Source organism: Echeneis naucrates, chromosome 24 (genome assembly GCF_900963305.1).
Source record: "Echeneis naucrates chromosome 24, fEcheNa1.1, whole genome shotgun sequence".
Classification (NCBI taxonomy): Eukaryota; Metazoa; Chordata; class Actinopteri; order Carangiformes; family Echeneidae; genus Echeneis; species Echeneis naucrates.
Window position 1 is genome coordinate 1,993,471 of NC_042534.1, and position 21,126 is coordinate 2,014,596.

General features: G+C 44.8%; 1 protein-coding gene across 1 annotated transcript in view; it reads left to right on the top strand.

Moving 5' to 3' along the window:
- The window catches only part of LOC115038200 (exostosin-1), a 127,331-nt gene extending 123,734 nt beyond the window's left edge, over positions 1-3,597 (top strand). The window contains exons 11-12 of the mRNA XM_029497073.1: positions 441-612; positions 3,412-3,597. Coding sequence (XP_029352933.1) covers positions 441-612; positions 3,412-3,597 — 358 coding nt within the window. The remainder of the gene's footprint in view (positions 1-440; positions 613-3,411) is intronic.
- The last annotated feature ends 17,529 nt before the right edge of the window (positions 3,598-21,126 follow it).

A 21,126-nucleotide genomic window follows, 5' to 3' on the forward strand; every position in this document is an offset into this window, starting at 1 on the left:
CATCATTTTTTTTTTTTTTTTTAGATAATAGAAGAGGAAATTAGACAATAAAAGTAAAAACGGGAAAAAAAGCCCAGAGCATTAAGCGGAGTGGTAAATTGAACAGAGACGAGTGTTTCTCTCTGAAGGGATTTGAAGCATCTTGTCATGCAGATAAACAGCTCTCTCATTGTTCTATTGTTAGGACGCTCCATGCGACTCTTCAGTCCTTTTGTTATTTAGAATCTTAAATGCCACTGCAAGGCAGAATAATGAGTCAGGGAGAAAAGGAAAGGTGGAAAGTGTGTGTCTGTGTGTGTGTGGGACGTTGCACCGTGGCAGGGAGGTAACACAGCTGACAGTGATCTAGTGCTCCCATGCTGCTGAGAGTGCAGAGCAGGAAGAAAGGAAAGACCCTGAATATTCTCATCTGTCTCTTTTCCTTCTGTGTGTGGGGTCAGATATTACCACTATCTGTTCACCCACCACGTCCCGCCCAGCCTGCTGACCACGGTGGACCGCATGGCCAACTGCGAGGACATCCTGATGAACTTCCTGGTGTCGGCCGTTACCAAGCAACCGCCAATCAAAGTCACGCAGAAGAAGCAGTACAAGGAAACCATGATGAGCCAGGTGGGGTTGTCACGCAAATGAGCTCTGTGAATTTATGTCAGTCCTCAGCGTTTCCTGTATTTCTTAAATCTTTGGAAAAGTTACAGCTCTTGGAGACGACTTCCTTCGGAGGGCGCGGCCCGTGAAAGCCAAGCTGAAATGAGGCGGTTTCCTCCTCCGCTCCTGTTGCCTAGCAGCAACACTTCAGGCCGTTGGTTCCGTCGGTCGGCTATGGTGGCGTTTCCTGCCGCCATATTGTGCTCATTGTGCTCATCAGGATCTGCCCGATGGGAGCCTTTGGGAAAAGGGGCCACATCGAAGGGACAGTCATCACAAGTTCTACCAATTCTCAATTTTAGTCCCATTAAGGAAGATCAATCCTAAAGGAGGTGGAGAAGCTGAAAAGGAAAACTAAGTCCGCTGTAATCGTGAATTCCTTCAGCGCCGCATGATGTCATTTGTCATCTATGCGTTATGTACTTTTCGCTCTTCGATTGTAATTTGTGCTTAATTTAGTGAATCTGCAATTTAAGTGGCAATTATGCAACGAGAGCCTTCGAAGCCTCCCGATAATCTCTGTAAACTCTCCAGGGGAGTTTAATATCTCTTAACAAAATGCTCTATTTCATTCCAAGCCAAGCGAAACCTGCTGAATTTATTCATTCCCCGTAAAAAATCTGCAGCGCTGATATTTTCTGAGCAGTTTGGATGTTTGCATCCTTCAGTGAGCAGTCGTCTTCTTCTCCTCCTTCGTCTTCTTCTCTTTCTTCTTCTTCTTCTTCTTCTTCTTCTTCTTCTGCCTCTTGTTGGCACGTTTCTCGGCGCCACCAGCTGTGTCGCCGCGTGTCGCCGCCTTCCTGCTGCTTGAGCTATGAGATACAAAACAAATGATCAAATCGTTGCTCCGTTTTTTTGTTCCACTTTTAGGAGACGACGGTTTAAAGGTTGTACAGATAATAAATGAGTTTCCTGGCGCTCCGTTTTATATATATATATATTTAACAGAAGATGAGCTTCACTGTTGGACCAGCGATGGTGGAGACGCTCGAGGCTAAACACAGTCCTGACCTTCTCTCTGGGAGATCCCTGTGTGTGTGTGTGTGTGTGTGTGTGTGTGTGTGTGTGCGTGTGCGTGCGTGTGCGTGTGCGTGCGTGTCCAGCCCTGTGTCAGACTCTGATTGATGGTCTGACCACAGGCAGGACGATGACTCTGCAGAATGGACTCAGTGATTAATGTCTTAATTGTGAAGGCAGCATGGCCGACCAAGATTCCCTCCCTCTTTACCTCTCTCTCTCTCTCCACCCCCCCCACCCCATCCCCACCCCCCACCCACACATCCTTGATTTGTTGGTTTGCCTCGAGTGACATCAGAGCGGCTTTCTAAACGAGGAGGGAACTTTGACCAGGGAAATCAAGTTTTGATGAATAAACAACACTTGAGGTTTTTGGGTTTTTTGTTTTTTCTTTTGAGTCACTTTATATTTTTTGTTCTAAACTTGGACTTTACTTGCACTAACTGCCCCCCCCCCCCACCCCCGCATCGCCCCTCCTGCAGCACACAGGATGAATCTGCTCCATCTCCATGTCCCCTCCGTGCTGCAGTAAATCAGCTGCCTTCCATCATCCCCTCCCTCGCTTCACCTCCAATTCATCTCCCAGCAGCCACCTGGGCACTGAGCCCCCCCCACCAGGAGATGGTTGCCGTTCGGCAGCTTTTTGAAGAGACTTCAAACGCTTTGGAAAAACGTCTCTTCATCGCAGTGACTTACTCAAACCGTAGAACCAAAGGTTGTGGGGTTTTTTGTGTTGTTTGTTCGGGTTTTTTTTACACTGTAATGAAAAAAGTAATGAAAGTGTTTTTTTTCGTTGTTGTTGTTGAGCTCATAAAGATGCAGATGGATCCCCCGATGTTATGCTGTTTAAAGTACAACATGGAGCGCCTCATCGATCGGCTGCATTGGTCTCATTTTGCAAAGCCGCCTCATTGTGTTTGTGCCAGGTGCAGCACTTAAAACTAAATGTGCAACAAATCAGTTGCCGCTCATAAAAAGGACCCTGTTTCCTAAAAACAGGTGCAATAGGAAACATTTCGGCCCGTTTCACTGTGAGAGACTTTGTGTGTCTGTGCTGTTGTTTGCCGGAGTGTCAACATCTACGCGGGAGGATTCCCGCTGAGTGGACCAGCTGGTCAGGACCAGCAGCTCTGTCAGTGTGTGGAGACAAATAGAGAGGAACGTGTTTTGTTCTGAGCAGCGTTTCATGTCCTGACAGGCTGTCCACGACACAGAGGAGGATAGTTAGAAACTTCCCGGCCTCGTTAGCGGCTGAAGCAAAGAAACGTGGCGGCCTGTGAGTCTTAACGCCGCGTGTTGTTGCTGTTAGTCCAGACATCAGCGACGAGAAGACACAGCTCCAACAAAGAGTCCAGATCTCAGACTGAATAAAGACGGACGTCTCCCACGTGTTCCTGAGGACTGGAGATTGGACCCCTCTCATCCTGGCGTCCCAGCTAATCCAAAAAAATGGACCAAGTGCTTTATATTTACATGACGTGACTGGACCTTTAACATCCCTAAATATGATTGAGTTCCTAATTTAGAATTTTTATTCCTCTTCTGTTGCAACATAAATAAAAGTTGACCTTTTTACTCTCAGATTACTTTGAGCTGATGGATTGATGTTGTTGGTGACTTTATGGCACGCTCAATTTAATAATGCAGCATCAACATTATTATTCCATTATTACCTGCCACAGTGATGCACTGATTGTTTCTCCCTCTCTGTTTCATCTCTTTTTTTTTTTTTTTTCAAACCTAAAGGGCTCCAAGGCTTCTCGGTGGGCCGACCCGGACCACTTCGCCCAGCGTCAGACCTGCATGAACGCCTTCAGCCACTGGCTGGGTTTCATGCCCCTGGTGCACTCCCAGATGAGGCTGGACCCCGTGCTGTTCAGGGACCAGGTTTCCATCCTGAGGAAGAAATACAGGGACATCGAACGGCTGTAAAGGAACAATGACGGACGGCAAGCTGGGAAGTAAGACAGGCTGGAAAAAGCGTGTGCGTGTGTGTGTGTGTGTGTGTGTGTGTGTGTGTGTGTTTTCCCAGCAGATGAAGTCAAAGTGAACATTTGAGAGACTATAAAAGAAAACTCACACACGTGGACATAAAAATGATAACGCACGATGGTACGCATAAGGCATTTAACCACACATATCTATGAAAAAAAAAAAAAAACATGAACAAACAAACGTAAAAAAAGCTGACTATGTGTGGTTGATGACAGCAAACTCACCATCTGCGACCGTACACTTACATAAACACGAATGCATGGACACACAGGCAGCAGAGGCCTGGACGCGTTCGATGCGGTTCGTGTGTGTTGCATGGTGTGAAAAAAAGACAGCTGTCGCAGGACCTGAAAAATAAAATGTGTTTGAATATTTAAAAAAGAAAATCCATATATATAGGAGGTCTGTTTCATTGTGGGCCGAGGAGTTTACAAAATATATACTGTTGGCTAAAAGGTTGGAGATGTTTATGATTTCTAGGTTGGATGTGTTCGTGCAGTCCAAAGTCAAAGGGATGAGGTTAAATATGTACAGAGCAGAGACAAACTGTAGCTTGTGGGCCGGGCCAAAGGACTGCTGCTGCCAGAGACGATGGCAGAATGCCTCTTGTATACTATTGTAGATTTTCAGCTGCAGTTCTTGTCTGTATGAAACGAATAAAAGAGAAAAAATAAAGTTATGTAATGTTATAAGACAGGAGGCCAGGTCTCCCCTCTGTTTCTTCTTCTTCTTCTCTGTCTCTCCGGCTTCGTTGATTCTGCTTCCATCATTTAATGATGAAAGAACGGAATCAGCGCTGCGCTCGTCTTCCTGGCTTGATTCCTCCTCACACAGCAGGATGAGTGTCAGCTTATGAAGTCTCCACCGAAGGCGATTGCCCCGGACAACAAGTTCACCGGACAGTCATTACAAATCCAGGACAGAGCAGCTGTCACACTGAGCCTGCAGAAAGTGCCGCGACGAGGGCGTTTTCTTTTTGGATGTTTGCTCCGTCACAGTGCAGGTTATTCCAGCTTCCCGCCCGGCAGAGGACTGAAGCCTGGACGGGCCGTGTGATGACAGGTGAGTTCCTCTTTGTTTCAGGAGTGTTTTTGGATCTTCTACCTTCAGCTCTGTCCAACAAATCTAACCGGACAACAGCATAGTGTTAAAATCCTGGATTGGACCATTTAATACAGCTAAGCTAACTGCGTCCCGTTTGACTTGCTACACACAACAAAAGAAAATCAAACTTCCCTCCACGTGATGTGTTAACTTCTGTCTGTGGCTCGAACTGAAGTCACAAAACTTTGGATCAGAAAGCCGCATTTTTATCATTTTTTTTATTTTTTCAGCTAAGCTGTGAGGAGTCTTAAGTGAAATCTCCAACACCTGAACAGCCGCTGCTGAGGTGTGCTGGAGCCATTTAATCCCTAATTATAGCAGCGCTGCTCTGTAGCCACAAGTCAAAATTATTTGCAGCCAGAAAAGTTCACGCAGTTCATTTAATTTAGCTGGGGGGAGATATAATTGAATTCCAGCCGTGATGAGCAGAACCCATGAACGTACTGTAAATTACACACAGACACACACAACCTTTCAGATCCAGGACCAGGTCCACCCACTTTTCCCTCATCACCTCCGTCACGCTTCAATTCTCTCTCACACCTCTCCTCTCAGACACAATGATTATAATCACCAGATCTTGCTTTCTACTTTTCCTTGTGTACAATTAATCATCGGACTCCCCACCTCTGCTCCTCTCAGGCTCGGAAGGTTACAGCTGTTTTCTTTCTTTTGATTTGACCGAGGTTTTCTGCTTTACATCAAAACTACAGACGTGGAGACTGCTGATCTGTTTGTATATACGACTGCACTTACCTATCTTATAATATAAGAAAATAAATGATGTGTTGATAACTTCTTCATTTCCTCATAAGCAGCAAAAAAAAAAAACTAATTACATTTTCTCTTGTTGTTGCTTCCTAAACACATCTGAGCTCAGTCTCCAACTCCACATTCTTGTCTACATTTAATTTTTTTCACACTCTTGAAATTGGCTATCGCGTCTCCAGCTGTTGCCGGCGATGAATAATTTCGACGCAAAGTCTTCTGTTTTGACAAATGCAGCACAACTGTGGTCCATCATGTGCACAGACGGGGGCAGCGTCCACTCCGCCTTCCAGGCCTGAGTCTTCCAGGAAAACAACCTCAGCTTCAATCTCCTGTAACTCTACAGGTGAGGTGAGATATTATTTAGCTGTTTCCTCTTTCCTTTTAGTTGCTGGAGGGGGAAAATGAATTTCACAGAGGAACGCAGAAAAACGTTAATTTAACCAGTTGTCTGAGGAGATGTGACAACTTTAAGGCCAATGAAAAGGTTCAATGAGTGTCCTTGATAAGTCGTACAGGAGTGTTTGGTTTATGTTTCTGCAGATTTCTGTGTTTTGTTTAAATTAGGCGAATCTGTTGGGGGCTGAAGAGGAGAACGAGGCAGAGCCCGTGATGACAGCGGAGGGACGAGACCGGTGAGTAGGTCCAAATATCATCCAGCTAAGATGACAGGAAAGCCTGGATATCAGTCCCAGTGAACAGGATTGGCACCGACCGGCGCTCAGCTTGTGGAACATCGGCACATATATTGCTGAGATTTAAGAGTCACCCGTCAAAATAAAGTGATACCGTTCAAAGCTGTCACAGTGTGAGACAAGAATGGACCATTTTTCCATTATACATGAAAGTCTTTTCTCCCTGCACTCCCTCCTTTTCCTGCACGCTGGCAAACTACCAGAGCCAACAGATGATTTAGTGCCAGCTACAATGGCTTTCATTTCAGTTTGCTTTAGGGAATTCTCCCTTTGCTCTTATGATGCATTATTATGGCTCCCCAGCCTGGAAAAAGTGTGTCTGTGTGTGTGCGTGCAAGTGTTTCTGCAGTTTCGTGGATGAATTGTTGCTCAGAGCCGTCATTGTTTGGACGTTTCACCCGTTGGCCTTATGAGGGTTAATTAGCTGACGTCACCTATTCTTGTGATCTGTTGCATCTTCGTTTGAAAGCGCTTTAAAAAAAATGGAATTCAAGTTAAAATGAGACGGCACAAAACAAAAGAGACAAAAGGAACCGAGTTACCCCGCGACACCACCACCACCTCCGAGCTCCTCCCTGAAAGGTTTTTGGCGCTTGACAATAACATCGTGTTTCTTTTGCCTCCGATGCCAATATTCTCATGAGGACGGGACGGAAATGTGCGGTTGTTTTCAGCATGTGAACAAAAATGACTGACACTGAGGACAGCTGCTCGCTCACTGAGTGAGAGAGGCTGCATCCTCAGCTTGTTGTTGTTGTTGTTGTCTTTAACTCTTATCACAGCCTTCCTGCAGAGCCAATTAGAACTGATTTTTTTTTTTTTTTTTTTTTCCAGATCTCTCTCCCAGCATGATTTTCATGTGTTTCCTGGCTCAGTTCGACTAACTGTGAATCAGATCGCAGCTAACGGCCCGCTGACACTTCTGTCTCAGCCTGCAGCTCGGAGGTCAGAGTTCAAGTTGAGTCGCTCGGGTTTCCGTCAGGCTCAGAGGCTTTCTGCAGGTGAGTCACCTCATCATGCAAATCGAGGACGTTCGCGCACTCTTTTGTCTGCCGCCATCTGAATACGATGTGAGTCAGTGAAGTGCAGAGCAAAGGCGTCCTGTCTGTAAAGAGCTGTCAGGAGGGAGCACAGACCATAATAATAACCTCGCAGGCTGTCCGTCGGTGGCTGACGCTCTTTCCACACACAACCCTCCTTTCTGGGTCTTGTCTCCACTGTGATCAATACAGGTCAGTGTTAGTCAGTGGATGTGATCATCCACGGGTTCCCTCAGGAGGAAACTAAACCGCCTCACTCCCCCCGTTTGTACTTATTGGACAGTGAACATGGATCAGCGTATCTGCTGATGTCAGTGGAAGTCAGGCATCGCAAAAGAAACGCGGAAAAATAAATCTGACAGCGTGGAGGGTAAAAGGCACAGAAGGCTTTTAAGTGACGTAAAAACAGTAAAATCCAGACCTCCCCCGAGATCCATGAAGATGTCAGAGAGATCCATAGTTCTGTTCCACCGCTGGCTCGGCGGTTTTTAAAGCTCGCCTGGTGGACTCGTGTCTGCACCTTTTCATGTGGAGGGAATGAATGAGGAATGAAACCGTGACGTCACATTTCTTCTTCTGTTTTCTCCGTTAATCATCACAACAACAGTGACGACAAGCGAACAAAAAAGGTTTAAAAACGTCAAAGTCCACGCAACAATGTTTTGGTTTTTCCCAGAAATTTAGACTGAGGACAAAAAAATTTAGATTTTTTTAAATAGCTACTGATTAAATGATTCAAAGTTATTGCAGCTTCAAGCAAATTCAAAAGTGATAATAATGACTTCACTACCATTGATCAGTAATTTGTCTTTAACAGCTTTTTACTTCAGTGTGAATTTTTAATTTGCCTCATTATTAATTTTAACGTCGCTTGTGTGGGATTACCAGCTGACATTCAAAAATAAATTAATGAAGAAACAAATAAACTGAATCAGAGTCGATAATAAAGAGCTTCTCAGGTGACTCACAGCTCCATGTGCCACAGAGGGAGACAGAAAACAGCATCCATCCATTCCCATCAGTCCGCTGGACTCAATCAATCCTGACAGGCGGCCTCTCCTCTCCTTTCATCTCTCACTCACTTTCTTTCTTTCTTTTTTTTTTTTTAAGCCGTCAGCATCCATCTCATTCGTTACGGCTCTATTATGCGGCGCCGCCTCAATAAAATAACAAACGCATGAATAAATCATACCCAACCTCAATCTCTCTGATTCATAGAGTTTGGATAATTATTCACTTTTTTGTTGTTGCTGTTGTAGTTTTTTTGTTGTTGTTGTTGTTGTTGTTGTTGTTTTTTCTGAATTGATTCGCCGTGGCCTCACACAGTTTCCAAGGTCATGGGAAGGGAAATTGATTGGTGGCGAACAAACTCAGTTAATATCCAAATATTCAAATCTCTCTCTCTTCCTTTCTCTCCCTCCCTCCCCCATCTCTCTGCTCTCGCTCCTCAAATATCCATGACCAAATGGACTTATAATTGGAAGTCAGGGGGCCCAGAAATACTCCTCACCTTCTCGCCGAGTCGCCGAGATATTAGTTCTGGTGAGTTACGGGGTTGATATGAGCACATGGGGAGAAGATGAGGGGAAAGAGAAAGTCATTAGGAGGAGCCCATCACTCCTCCTCATCCTGTAACTCTTTTCCTTCTTTCTATTTTCTTACTTGTGCGTTTCTCCATTTTTCTCCTAACACACACACACACACGCACACACACACACATTCTTTCATCCATCTTTTCCTCTCTTCCAACAATGTTTCTCATTATAGGCTGTCTCCCCGCATTTGTCATATTGCACAGTCACCCGTGATGATATCATAGGGTACTGGGGCCGGATCGTGTGTGTGTGTGTGTGTGTGTGTGTGTGTGTGTTTCGGTGGTTTGTGACTTTAGCTTTTCAGAACACCCCTGTGAGATACGATACACACACACAAGCTGACAGGTGGAGTCACAAACTCCTATTTTCTTCAGAGTCCTTATTTCATCCGGGTGGATGCTGAGAGTCTTCCATTGTCTGGATTGAATAGAACATGTCTCTGGATCTGTGAATCCTATTATGAATGAAATAAAAAGAGGGGAAGAGGAGGAAAAATGGACAACGCCGAAATGGATTTTAAATGGAGCAAAACATGTAGAGACGCCGGCCCCGAAGGCAGCCGGTCATTTGTTCAAATACTAGAAACCTGCGTCTGTTTTCCTGACAAAACACAACTGGTGACTGTCGGCTCCCACAGTAGAAACCACAAAACAGCAAGATGTTATACCAACGAGAAAGAAGAGGCATCGTTAGGCGTCGCAAAATGATGCCTAATGATGCTAATACAGGAGGGACATTTCCCCATAGACTTCAATGCAATCCATCTTCTTTGTACAACCGGTGGAGTCGCCCCCTGATGGTCAGTGGATCGTACGAAGGCTTCACTTTTCTTACTCAGAGTTCATTTCCAGTTTTCTAACAACGGTGACGCCACGGGCGTGCAGAAGTTTAAATCTAAAGTCAAAGAAGAAAGTTTTCCAGTCAGAGGCCAGAACGGCGGGAGCTGGAACACCACCGGAGGTCTAACTGTGCACGCCGGTCAACAGGAACTCGGAGTGGCCTCCACACGAATGTAGTAACACAAACACACTCGCATTCGCGCACACACACAAATGGACACGAGTTCACAAAGGTCCCGTGGGGGCGGTGTCAGGAAATGAGATCTGGATCAGGAGGCAGGGAGGAAGTAGAAATCTAAAGTAAAAAAACAAATGAACACCACTGAAACAATCTGGTGTGAATCAAGTGTAAATGAAATGATCTGCACTCCTTGTAATTGCTTCCTACCCTGCTAGGGCGCCATTCTGATGATGGAGAGAGCGAGCGAGACGAAAACGTTGACAGAAAGACACGAGAGACGAGCCAGAGCCTCGGCTGCGAACACGCCTGATAATTAATCTCCACCTTTGTCACCGGAAAGTTGCCAGTTCAGGTAACAATTTTCATTATTTTAGACGATATTTCAGGCTCTGTCCAAAGTTTTTTCAATTATTTAAACTAGAAAAATACTGAATATTTTTGCATCACATTTTTTTGTTTGCATTTGTAATAATGTATTTTAATGTAGAAATCTGAAGTTAACAGTTCATACGCCGGGGGAATAAAATGTGCATTATCGTTTTTAGTTTTCATTTCTGTTGCGTCCCACCTTGAGGGTGATTATTTCCTCCCTTTGTTTTAGAAGTGAGCATTATTTATTCTGGGAGTGTAGCTGCTGGTCGGCGGGCCGTTTCATCTGCAGCTGACGCTCCACAGGTGAGCGGGAACATTCTGCTCGGCTGTTTACTCGTCGATGTGACGTTCAGGTGCATGTAAATGTCTTCACCTGAAAAATACCTCACACCCGGCAATCTGTTCGTCGTCACGCTCTTAAATATTCATACGATCCCCGGAAAGTTTAAAGCTCAATAGTTCACAGGAAGCAGATCTGTTCTTAAAAAACGCTTTTAGAGATGTTTGCGAGTCGCCAACGAGGTCGGAATGGGTAAGAGGGTCGGCGACATACAAGAGGAAGACAGAATCAGAGGTGAGGAGATAAAGAGAGAACAGACGAACCTTTTCAACCTTTACAGACAGCGACGCTGTCAGCACTCCCTCTTCAGTGGAGCGACAATGTGGGAAGAGAAACCCCAACGGGAAGGTGACATTTACCTTTTTATGGCCTACAAAGAACCCCTGACTCCTCAAAAGGCACTGACACACACACACACACACACACACACACACACACAGGCCAGCGGTGTCAATGTTTCCATTAAATCCTGGACAAGTTCCGCTTTAAATGTCTCCGAAGAGCCGACCAGCTCTTTTCACAGGCGCGGCGAAGGTTTGATGAAATTTTGAGATGAATTTCTGCCTGCGTGAGGTTTAAAGAAGGAACGACACATCAGATGTTAAGGTTGAGAGGAAACCAACACGGGCCTCTTCTCACGGAGGACAGTCTGACGTGTCACAGCAGGAAAGGCTCGTTCCCTTCAACGGGAACTTTCCTGCACATTGGCAGTGACGGCTCTGAGTTTGCTAACAGTCCAAATGTCTGCTGTGAAATCAAATAAATAAAATTCCTCCCCTGCAGCCTCTCAGAGGAGCCGGCTGAGGTCGCACCGTGGAACGTCATTAAATGGCTGACGTCAAGAGAAACCGAACGAAACCAGTGAAAATATCTAAATTCTTCTGCTTTAGTTCCATGTGACTCGTCCCTGCTTGTGTGTGTGTGTGTGTGTGTGTGTGTGTGTGGTAAAAGAAAGCCTTAGCCTCTCGACATAAGACCTCTGTCTCGGCATATTTCCTGCTAAGCAGAAAAAATTGCAGGTAAAACTCCCATCTGTCACGCAGAGGTGGCAAATAAGCCACACTCCTAACCTCTGACACACACACACACACACACACACACACACAAGCAGGGAACTCATCTTAAATCTCCCCGTCTTTTGTCAGTGTTTCAATTTCTCTGAACACCTCCTGCACCAGCGAGCAGATGGAGGAGCAGGAGGCTGCAGAGGAATGACAGAACAAAGGGAAGTGTCACCGTCGTCCCGTCCAAACCCACCAAAACGAATAACGCTCCTCTAAATTTCTTCCCCGGCTTCCACCGGGAGACTCCTTTCATCTGCGTTCAGTCAGAGTGAAGTCCACCTTTGAGTTGTTTAAGGTTTCAGCTCAGCAGTCAAAAACTCTCATTGTCTGTCCGAGCTTCGAAAGCAGCCTTCGATGTAAAATAACTGTATGTAACTGTATTTCAGACCCTGAGAACTTGAAATTTAGAATCTTCGATCAGGTCACAGGGGTCGCAGTGTTACCATGACAACAGGGCCACTTTCCTCTGAGGTTTTCCTGGTTTGTGGTTTGGCTGACACGGGACGTGTTCCCATGAGCCTCCTGGACAACGCAAGGCTGGCCCACGTGTTGGCGTTCTCTCTTCCTTCCACCTGATGCCATCCAATTATTTTTCGCCGTCGCTTTGTGAGAGGTAAAGTGTGAACTCACTGTTTTCCACGTTTCCGGTCGCTTATTTGTCCGACTTGGTTATTTCTGATAGATCATTATCTTTGGCGGGGAAACTGCACTGCTGTCCTTCTGATGTTCGTCCCTCTCAGGTGGCCGTGGCAAACAGATAACTCGGCGGGTAACACCGCTGAGATCATCGGGGGGTTCGATTCCCTGCCTGAGAGCTTCAGACCTGATTACCAGCTTAGACAAGACCTGGGTCTACGTGGTGTGTGTTCAGTGTTGGGGAGTCAGAAAGTGTGCGTTTGTGTGCAGTACAAAAAACAGTAAAAAAAAAAAATGGCTGATGTTGTGATACCTGTTTTCCGTTCTAGTTTCTATTTAAACTCCATCACATGTGGACACAGACAGACTGAGAGATTATGATTGAAAGTCGAGCTACGAAAGAAAGATTTTTTTTTTATGCATTTAATATTTTACACACTACCACACTATCGCATTTAAAATACGAGACGTCGGCAGAACTTCAGCAAAAGGCTTTAAACATTTTGACAGTTCCTGTTTTCATTTAAACTTGTAGAAAATATCCAAGAGCTCTTGTTAAATTTCCCTGTTGATGGGATTTTGCAATATACAACAATAAATCACTGTTGTTTCTAACTAACAGCCCCCCCTCCCTCCCGTCCTCACAGCTCCTGTTCATTTGTTTTCATTTGTATTTCACATCAGTTTAATTTTTCATCTGTTCCTGGACAGCTGAACAGGAAACGGTCTCAGGTTTAACTGCACGAAAGGCGGCGAGTCATTTTTCCCAGTTCACACGCTCGCGCTCACTTCTGCAGGATGCGAGTTCCTTTCGCAGTGTAATGCGGTCAATTGGAGAAGCAAAAGACGCTCATTAACGTCAGCAGAGCCGCATTAAAGTGGTTATAGGTGAAATTCAGTCCCACTTACCCAGAATCCTGTGCGGAGGGGAAATGTGGGTATACGAAACGAGGCTCATTTCTGACTGAACTTTCAGTAATTCGATGTTAAATTGCAGACAAGTTGCACACACAAACAACAACAAACACGAAAAAAGCAGCAGGCGAATTTAATCAGTATTTAAATTGAAAAAAATTGGACTGTCATCACAGCACAATTCGGATTGTAAACTGTTTCTTTTCAGTGCCGAAGGTGTGTGTTTTTCTTTCTGTGTGTGTGTGTGAGTCTGATGAGACGGGTACTCTCATTGTTGTCCCACAGTTTTCAATTTGACGGTCATTTGTTTGCGTTATCCATTTTATGACAGGCGGGGAGGGAGAACGCCACCGTTGTATCTGATTCTAATTATTTAGCAGCTGTAAAACACTTGTCGCCGCCTCTCCTGTTTGCCGCCACCTCATTTGTCTCCCGTCGTCTTTTCTCTCTCTTTTTTTTTTTTTTTTTTTTGTATTTCGCCTCCCTCTGCTCCTCACGCCATGTTGTCAGTTGTGGCGCCGTCTTAAGGTACGCAAGAAATGTGTTTACATCCTTTCAGAGTCAGAGCGCTGAACAAAAGAGGGTTCAGGCGGATGGCATCACCACCCGCTCATCTTTTTTTTGTTTCCGCTGATCGCATGCTGCCGTTGCTTTGTTTTTGTTTGTTTTTTTTACACATTTTTAAGGTGAAAGGTTGAACCTGCTGGTGGATCATTCACAGGTTTTAGTGTCGTATGTGAAACGTGTGAAGGAGGTTTGTGTCTCCTCCATCTGTCGTGTTTCGCTGAGATCTGCTGAACTTTGCAGACGTTTTGAGGGATCAGGAGGACGTTTGATGTGAAGGTTCTTCCAGCGGCCACACTCAGAATTTACTGGAGGGATTACATAACTTGTTGGGTCTTCGATCAGTCTGGGACACCCCCCAAGGACAGCAGGAGGTGGTGGGGGGGTGTCTGTGCTGCCGAGGTTCAGACCATTCGAACTTCTGGGGCTTTTATTTCAGTAGAGCAGATGCGGTCAGCCCATCTCAGCCCGCCCCCTCCCTGTCGTTATTCCCGAGGACATGCACACAAATTCATACTTTATACGCCACACAAACGCACAACACCCCCACCGCTCTCCAGGACAGATGCCGCCCCTCTCCATCTCCGTCCGTCTCGTTCTCCCTTTTCAGAAATTAATCAGCCGACATGTAGTTGGGAAATGAGGTGACATTTTCCTATAATGAGAGCGATGGGCGGGAGGGAAGGAATCACCGTGTTTCCAGGGCCGGCCATCGACAGAGATTGACATTTTCCATTACAGACTCAAAATGTACATGTGTTGCTCCATCTGAGTTGCCTTGTTTGTGTGTATCCGTTAGTGTGTGTGTGTGTGTGCGCGTGGTTTAGGGTTCATTTTGGCAGCAGACGGCAAGGAGGTCATCCATCTTGTTACAACCGTATGCCGAACTCTGCATGTACGCACACTTTGTGTGACCGCGCATGTGTGCGGTGGCCTACCTGTGTGTGCTTGAGTGTGAAAATGTGTGTGTGTGTGTGTGTGTGTGTGTGTGTGTGTGGAGAGAGAGAGAGTGGCAGTAAGGTGAAAAAAGCATGATTTATGGAAGGGAGTGGTGCTGGAAAGCTCTTGGTACAGCAACGCCTGTAAATCCTGATAAAAAACCTGGATAGAAGCAATTTAATGCCATCAATCTTCCTACCTGGGGGCTGTGATATATTGGCAGGTGGAAAAGAGTGTGTGTGTGTGTGTGTGTGTGTGTGAGAAAGAATTAAAGAGGTAAACTAAACTCATTGCTCAGAAAGACAAACCTGCTTTTAACAATCGGCTCAACTGTTGTTTTGTCTACTTCACTGAGCTGAAGCTGAACGCTACACACACACACACACACACACACACACACACACACACACACACACACACACCTTGAAGCAGGCCAGATATTAAGTATTGCAGATGTTACGTAAATAAGATGGCAGATGAGTCATTGTTCTTTCTTTAATCATCATTTAAAGCAGTAAAGTGAGGCTGAGTTGTTGGCGGATGTAAATTAATAAGAAGCTGAAGCAGAACTATGCAGAGAATCAGCTTGTTTTCTTCACAATATCAGGCTTTGTAATGAGCTCATCTAAACCAAGACACTGTTCAATTTACCTGATGGGACTCAAACACAGCTACTCTTTGTGAAGTCTTTGGTTTTAATAGTTCTTACATTTAATGGTGTGCAGTGATCAACCTGTTGGATCTCTTCCCATGATGAAGGAGCCTTCTTAATGGAGCAGCCTCATCGCACCGCTGGGACACATTCGGCCTTCAGGTGGAGCCTCTGAGGATGGAGCCCCCTTTAAATGGGACGCAGCTGTAGACTTTGGATATGATTTAATCACCAATCACCAGCGAATCTCAGCAATGATCGACATGTGCAAGCATGCACAAATGAATCCCACAAATGGGGGCCTGAATCTTCCCGCCGTAGACCGAAGGCTGAAAGAAAAACACCCAAAGGATGAACGTCCTCGTGTTGCAGACTCCCCTGAGGCCGATGTGACTTTACATTCACTTCCCCCTGGTTAATAAGAGAATGATTTATAGCACGACAAGGCCCCATCTATCTGAGCACAGCTGGTGTCAGTGCTCCCCTTCACTGGGCTCCGCTAAATGCTACTAAACACTCAGACTGCATCTCAAATCAAAAGCCCCATGTGGCGTTGGTGCCGTTGTTATGGAGGAATCGACCGTGCATTGAATGACGGGAGAAATGAATTCATCACAACGATCTGGGAATTCAAAAGTACGCGGTGGTCTTCGAGAGCTCCGTCCATTTTTGTTCAGGTTTCCCAAAATCAGTAAGAGGTCAAAAGAAAAAGGATGAACTGAATCAGATCCCAACCAGCAGCTTCGTTATCTGATCAGGAATCAGGAAATGCTTTTTGGAAGAACAGCGTCACTTAAATGGTGTATTTTAGATATTCCACATATTAACAGATACTCATTTCTGAGTTATTCCATTAAGGAAAAAAATCCTAATTATTCTTTAACCTGACGATGAGTTTCTCTCATGATACTCATGAGAAACTTTTCAAATATTCCAATTTTGAATATTTTATGGAGGACAAAGAAAGAGTTTTTTATGCAAACTGACATGAAATGGAAATCCTCCATATTGTGGTTAATTTTTGCGTTTCTAGTTCCTCTCTTGTTAGCTCCAACAGCGTATGTGAGATGAGTTTGCATCGACAGCGTTATCTTTCTGTGTGACAGTCTTGACTGGAGAGGCCTTGAGAAATGATTTAATTTACCCCCGCAGGCACTAAATCACAACCAGCAAGAGTGTCCACACACACACACACACACACACACCGAGTCAAGCGTACCCACAGGCTGATAGACCACACAGGCAGGCACACCTGACACACACACACATCGACGAGCAGTACGTTAAACCATGAGCCTGTCCTCGCTGCTGTATTGCTGATTTGGAAAATTCTCTCTCTCTCTCTCTCTCCGTCATCAGATCTCCAGCAGCCGTTAATTGTCTTAAAACGCTACAGACAACGAGCATCACGTGTCTGGACAGAAGCCCGACAGCACGATTCTTACTTTTTGTTCCGCAGATTCCCGAGGTCCTTTACTTTCCTTCCTCCCCACCAGATTTACCTTCAATCCATCCAGAGTGAGCTGGGAGGAAATTTGTTTCGCTGTCAGTAACCGGAATGATGCCACGTCCAGGTCAGACTGGACTTAGTGCAGCTGTCACTTTCCAACTTCATTTTTACCAAAAGCTTTAATATTGTTGACTTTGCACTGAATAATTCTGAAGTATGTAAGAGAATCCGCAGAGGCCCTCCTCCAATTATCGCCCTGATGTCATAAAGAATCGGACGCTGACTCCGGTCCGAGGCGGACTGCTCGGTATCTCGGGAACCTGTTCCCAGTTGGAATGGATCAGAGCGGCGTCAGCAGGAATGTGGGCCGTGTACCAACTTACCAGTCGATCTTTCTTCCAAGCCGCACCTGCCTTTGAGAGCTCTGGGGGGAGGAGATTGCAGACGTAAGCAGTCGCGGTGGCCTACTTTCCTTCCTTCCTTGCTCGGAGTAGAGACCTTGCTCCTTCACTTCGAGTTAAGTTTGTTTGGACATCTGATGCCTCCTGGGCTTTTCTGGTCATGTCCAAGTGGGAGGAGACCTCAGAGTAGACAAAGAACTTAATGGAGGGACCACATATCCCATCAGGCTTCGGGGCATTTAGTGGAGAGACTGAATCTACCGCTTTCACCACGCTGATCTGATCCCAGGTGAGCAGGACAAGAAGGAAATCTTTATTTTTTTTAATTCCATAAAATAACATTTGTAGAGTTTTTTTACAAATCATACCTGAAGAACGACAACAACAAACTTTGGCAATAACTAACTGTTAATGCCACGACGTCCTCTACAGAATATTTTTTTTGATTTAATAATATTGTTCCCGAAATTACAGCGATCAGAAAATAATGGAAAATAATGACCTTTTTTCTGACTTTGCTCGGGCATTTAGTGTCAGAATGTGATTAGTATCATTCATCTGAAACCAAACGTCATCGTGTAATTACTGATCAGTCGGAGTTGAGCCTGTTTGGGACAAGTTTGTGTTTGTTCGTGTCAAGCTGAATTTCTAATCATATTCTTCTCATTTCTGATTTATTTATGTGACGGTCAATTAACCCGATTGTCATATCAGAATTATTAAAGCTTATCTGTGTCCCAACTACGTTTATTTCTTCCTCCAGCACACGAGCACTCTGATCTGGTCCAGAGCAGGGGAATAAAATGGGGGCTGAAACTGTCACAATGCGACAGTCCAACATCCCTCCAACTTTAAGCCCGACGTCCGCACGCTTCATGACAGATAGATTAAGATTTTGACAGCCTTAAGCCTTCAAAGCTCACACCTCGACATATTCCTCTGAACTTTTACGTGGCTGTGCTTCCTCTCCCTTTCTCTCCAATGCTCGCTCGCTCAGAAGCGGCTGTCAGACAGACATGACACATCCGTCCCTGAACTAACCTGCTCCACCTGCAGACACACACAAACACACACACAAATATCACAAATATAATATAACAAAAATGATAAAGCTGACAGGTGTGATGCCAACATTTAAATATATCTCTTTTATTCTCTGTGATTTTATTCGGAAGGCCGTTTTATTTGTTTTATTATGGATGTGCGGACTCATACATCTTCATATGGGGTTCATTTTTAGTTCATCCTGAGGTTGTGTCGTTCTTTTACTGCCCTGTTTGTTGTCATTGATCAGCCGGCCAAATGTTTTCTTGAGCTATTTTTGAGTTTCAGGTTCATCCAACACTTTCACGTGCAGCATCAGCAGAATAATGAGAGTCAACGTAGTTTAGTGGAATAAGTTTAACTTAGACACACACGTTGTGTTACTTCCTCACTCTTGTAGCCTGAAGAGTGAAGCAGCACTCGATACGGAGAGAAAATAAGGCTCAAACACTTTTATTACAAAGATGATTACACTCTCCTGTCAGCTCGTCACCTCAGAGCTTCGTGGAGTACCAGACAGCTCTGACACCTATCTGGGGTTTGGCTTCACTCACACCTGACAAACACACACACGCACACACACACACACCTCCATCCTCCACTGCTTTGTCACCTTGGCTCTCATCAGCTTGTCTTGACTCCAGACGCAGTCATCAACAGCAGAGCGCTGAAAACCTTCAGCAGCGACACCACAGTGACTGCCTATGACACCTGACACACCTGTCTGTAGCTAAGGCGCTCCTTTAAATATTCCCTTCCCTCAGTTTTTACAAAATGTGTTCGATGGCCGACTGGTGGATTTCACTGTGGATGAAGGGAACAAGAACGGTGTGTCTATAAAAAGTAAATTTTTCAGCTTGGAGGTTTTGCACTCTGGCCATCAAATTGTTTGTCAGATGCTCGGATGGACGTTAGACTCAGATCAAAGACTGAATCATTCTTTATACAGAAACACTTCAGAGCAAAGTTGGTGTAACTCTTGTGGAGCATTTAAGAAACGTCTGATCGGGGAGCAGTTTCAGTGTCAGGAATTTAGACTCTGCAGTGTCATGTTTATTTCCATGTTTCTCCTCCTCCTCCTCCTCCTCCCCCCCTCCCCCCCTCACGCCTCTGCAGCAGGGAGGGCAGGCAGCTTTGTGATAACCTTGCCCTGTCATTGCGTTCTTAGAACAAATCTGCTCTTATCAGGATCTTGTAGCAGGCAGCAAATGCAATTTCCCCAGCCACCCCGGCGGGTGCCTGCCTCAAATCCTCCACGGGCAATCTGCCTGTGTGATCTGACGTCTTTAAGAGGGACTTGAACCGAGGTGGCATTAGCCCGTCTGACAACTAGCTCTGCCTCTTGCCCCGTGTGCTCCCTCACTCTTTTCTCTCTTCCATTATCACACTGTTTGCCTTCAGTCTGCTTCATCCTTTCCGAACGTTTGCATCTCTGCTTTTACTCTCTCAGATCACAGTAATATGTTAGTCCATCAAACCACGCCACGTCATCACCACTTCTCTCTCCTCACTAAGTCCTTTTCTTCCACATTACAGCACATATCTTTAGACAGGAGGCTGCTGAGGAAAGTGTGTGTGTGTGTGTGTGTGTCTACGTAAATGTGGGCTTTTTTTGTGAGTCATGTTTCATTGCGTGAGACTTATACATCAAATAAGCTACCTGTGGACTTTACACCAGGGCGCCAAAGCAAAAAGTGGCTAAGTCATAATTTTTGTTTGTGGATTGTGTCAATTTGTTTTCTGATTATTTTCACAACAGTTTGCCTCATTGACCTGCTGCCCCGAGGAAAGAGAACGAGTGAGAGAGGAGACGTTAGGCGTCCATCCCCCATTAACCTGAAAGATAAAGGTTGGAGTAAAATCACAGCAGAGGGCTGCAACAATGACAAAAACACCATCCACCTTAACAAAGTACGTCTCCTCTGACTTCCGAGGTGTTATTCCGACTTCCCAAAATTATATTCTGGCAAAAAGAGGGTGAGAAAATAAAATGGTGGCAGTGTAAAAAAAACCACAGAATCGCTCTGCAAAGAAAACCTTCTTTTTTTTCTGTCATCAGACTGCAGCAAACAATTTTCTGCAATTTGATGTTGCAAATTGTGAAAATTGCCTGGAGATGTTTTCCTTTTCTGTCTGTTTATTTTTTCTTTTTTCAAGAAAGAGTACTAAAGAAGAAGCATTTTGTTCAAACTGTTTGTTTACATATTTAATTAAGATTTTGCAAATAGTAAGGTTTTTTTTTAAACACAGAAATTATTCTGGTTGAGAGTTATCAAATGTTTTCTTGCCTTAAAACTGATATTCTTCAGAGTTATGTGACAGCCCACCTGTGGATATTGCTGCTACATTTCTTTGCAAGTGTTTGTAAAATTGGGATTTTTTTATATGAAGAAAATGGCCTTTCAGTCACTTTCCGTTGGAATCACGTGACAGCGTCAGACTGTCAGCTACCAGCTAAATCAGACGGCACGTGGTAAATGAAAAGGTCATTCCTGGTTTAAATTAACTAATGATCTTCTTATCTGGAGCTTCAGAGGAGCGAGTACAGTATGGAGCTGATTAAAAGAAAAAAAAAAAACAACTTTGTATAAAATGTACAAAAAATGTACAAATGAAATGAATTAGCACAGATACAATCTGATTGGCTGCAATGAAATAAGTTTTTATTCAACTGCTGTTCAATTTTTAAGCCAACATTAATTAATTAATTATAAAAGATTACACATCAGGCCCTGATTACATTATCATTCATTTTGAGCTGTGTTTCTGTCTACCAGGTGAAATTTCCCTTATTGCTTTTACTTTTTGCTCCTTCTTTGGTCTCAACCAACTCCTGAGGGAAACATTCAGGACTTTAGCTGCTTAAC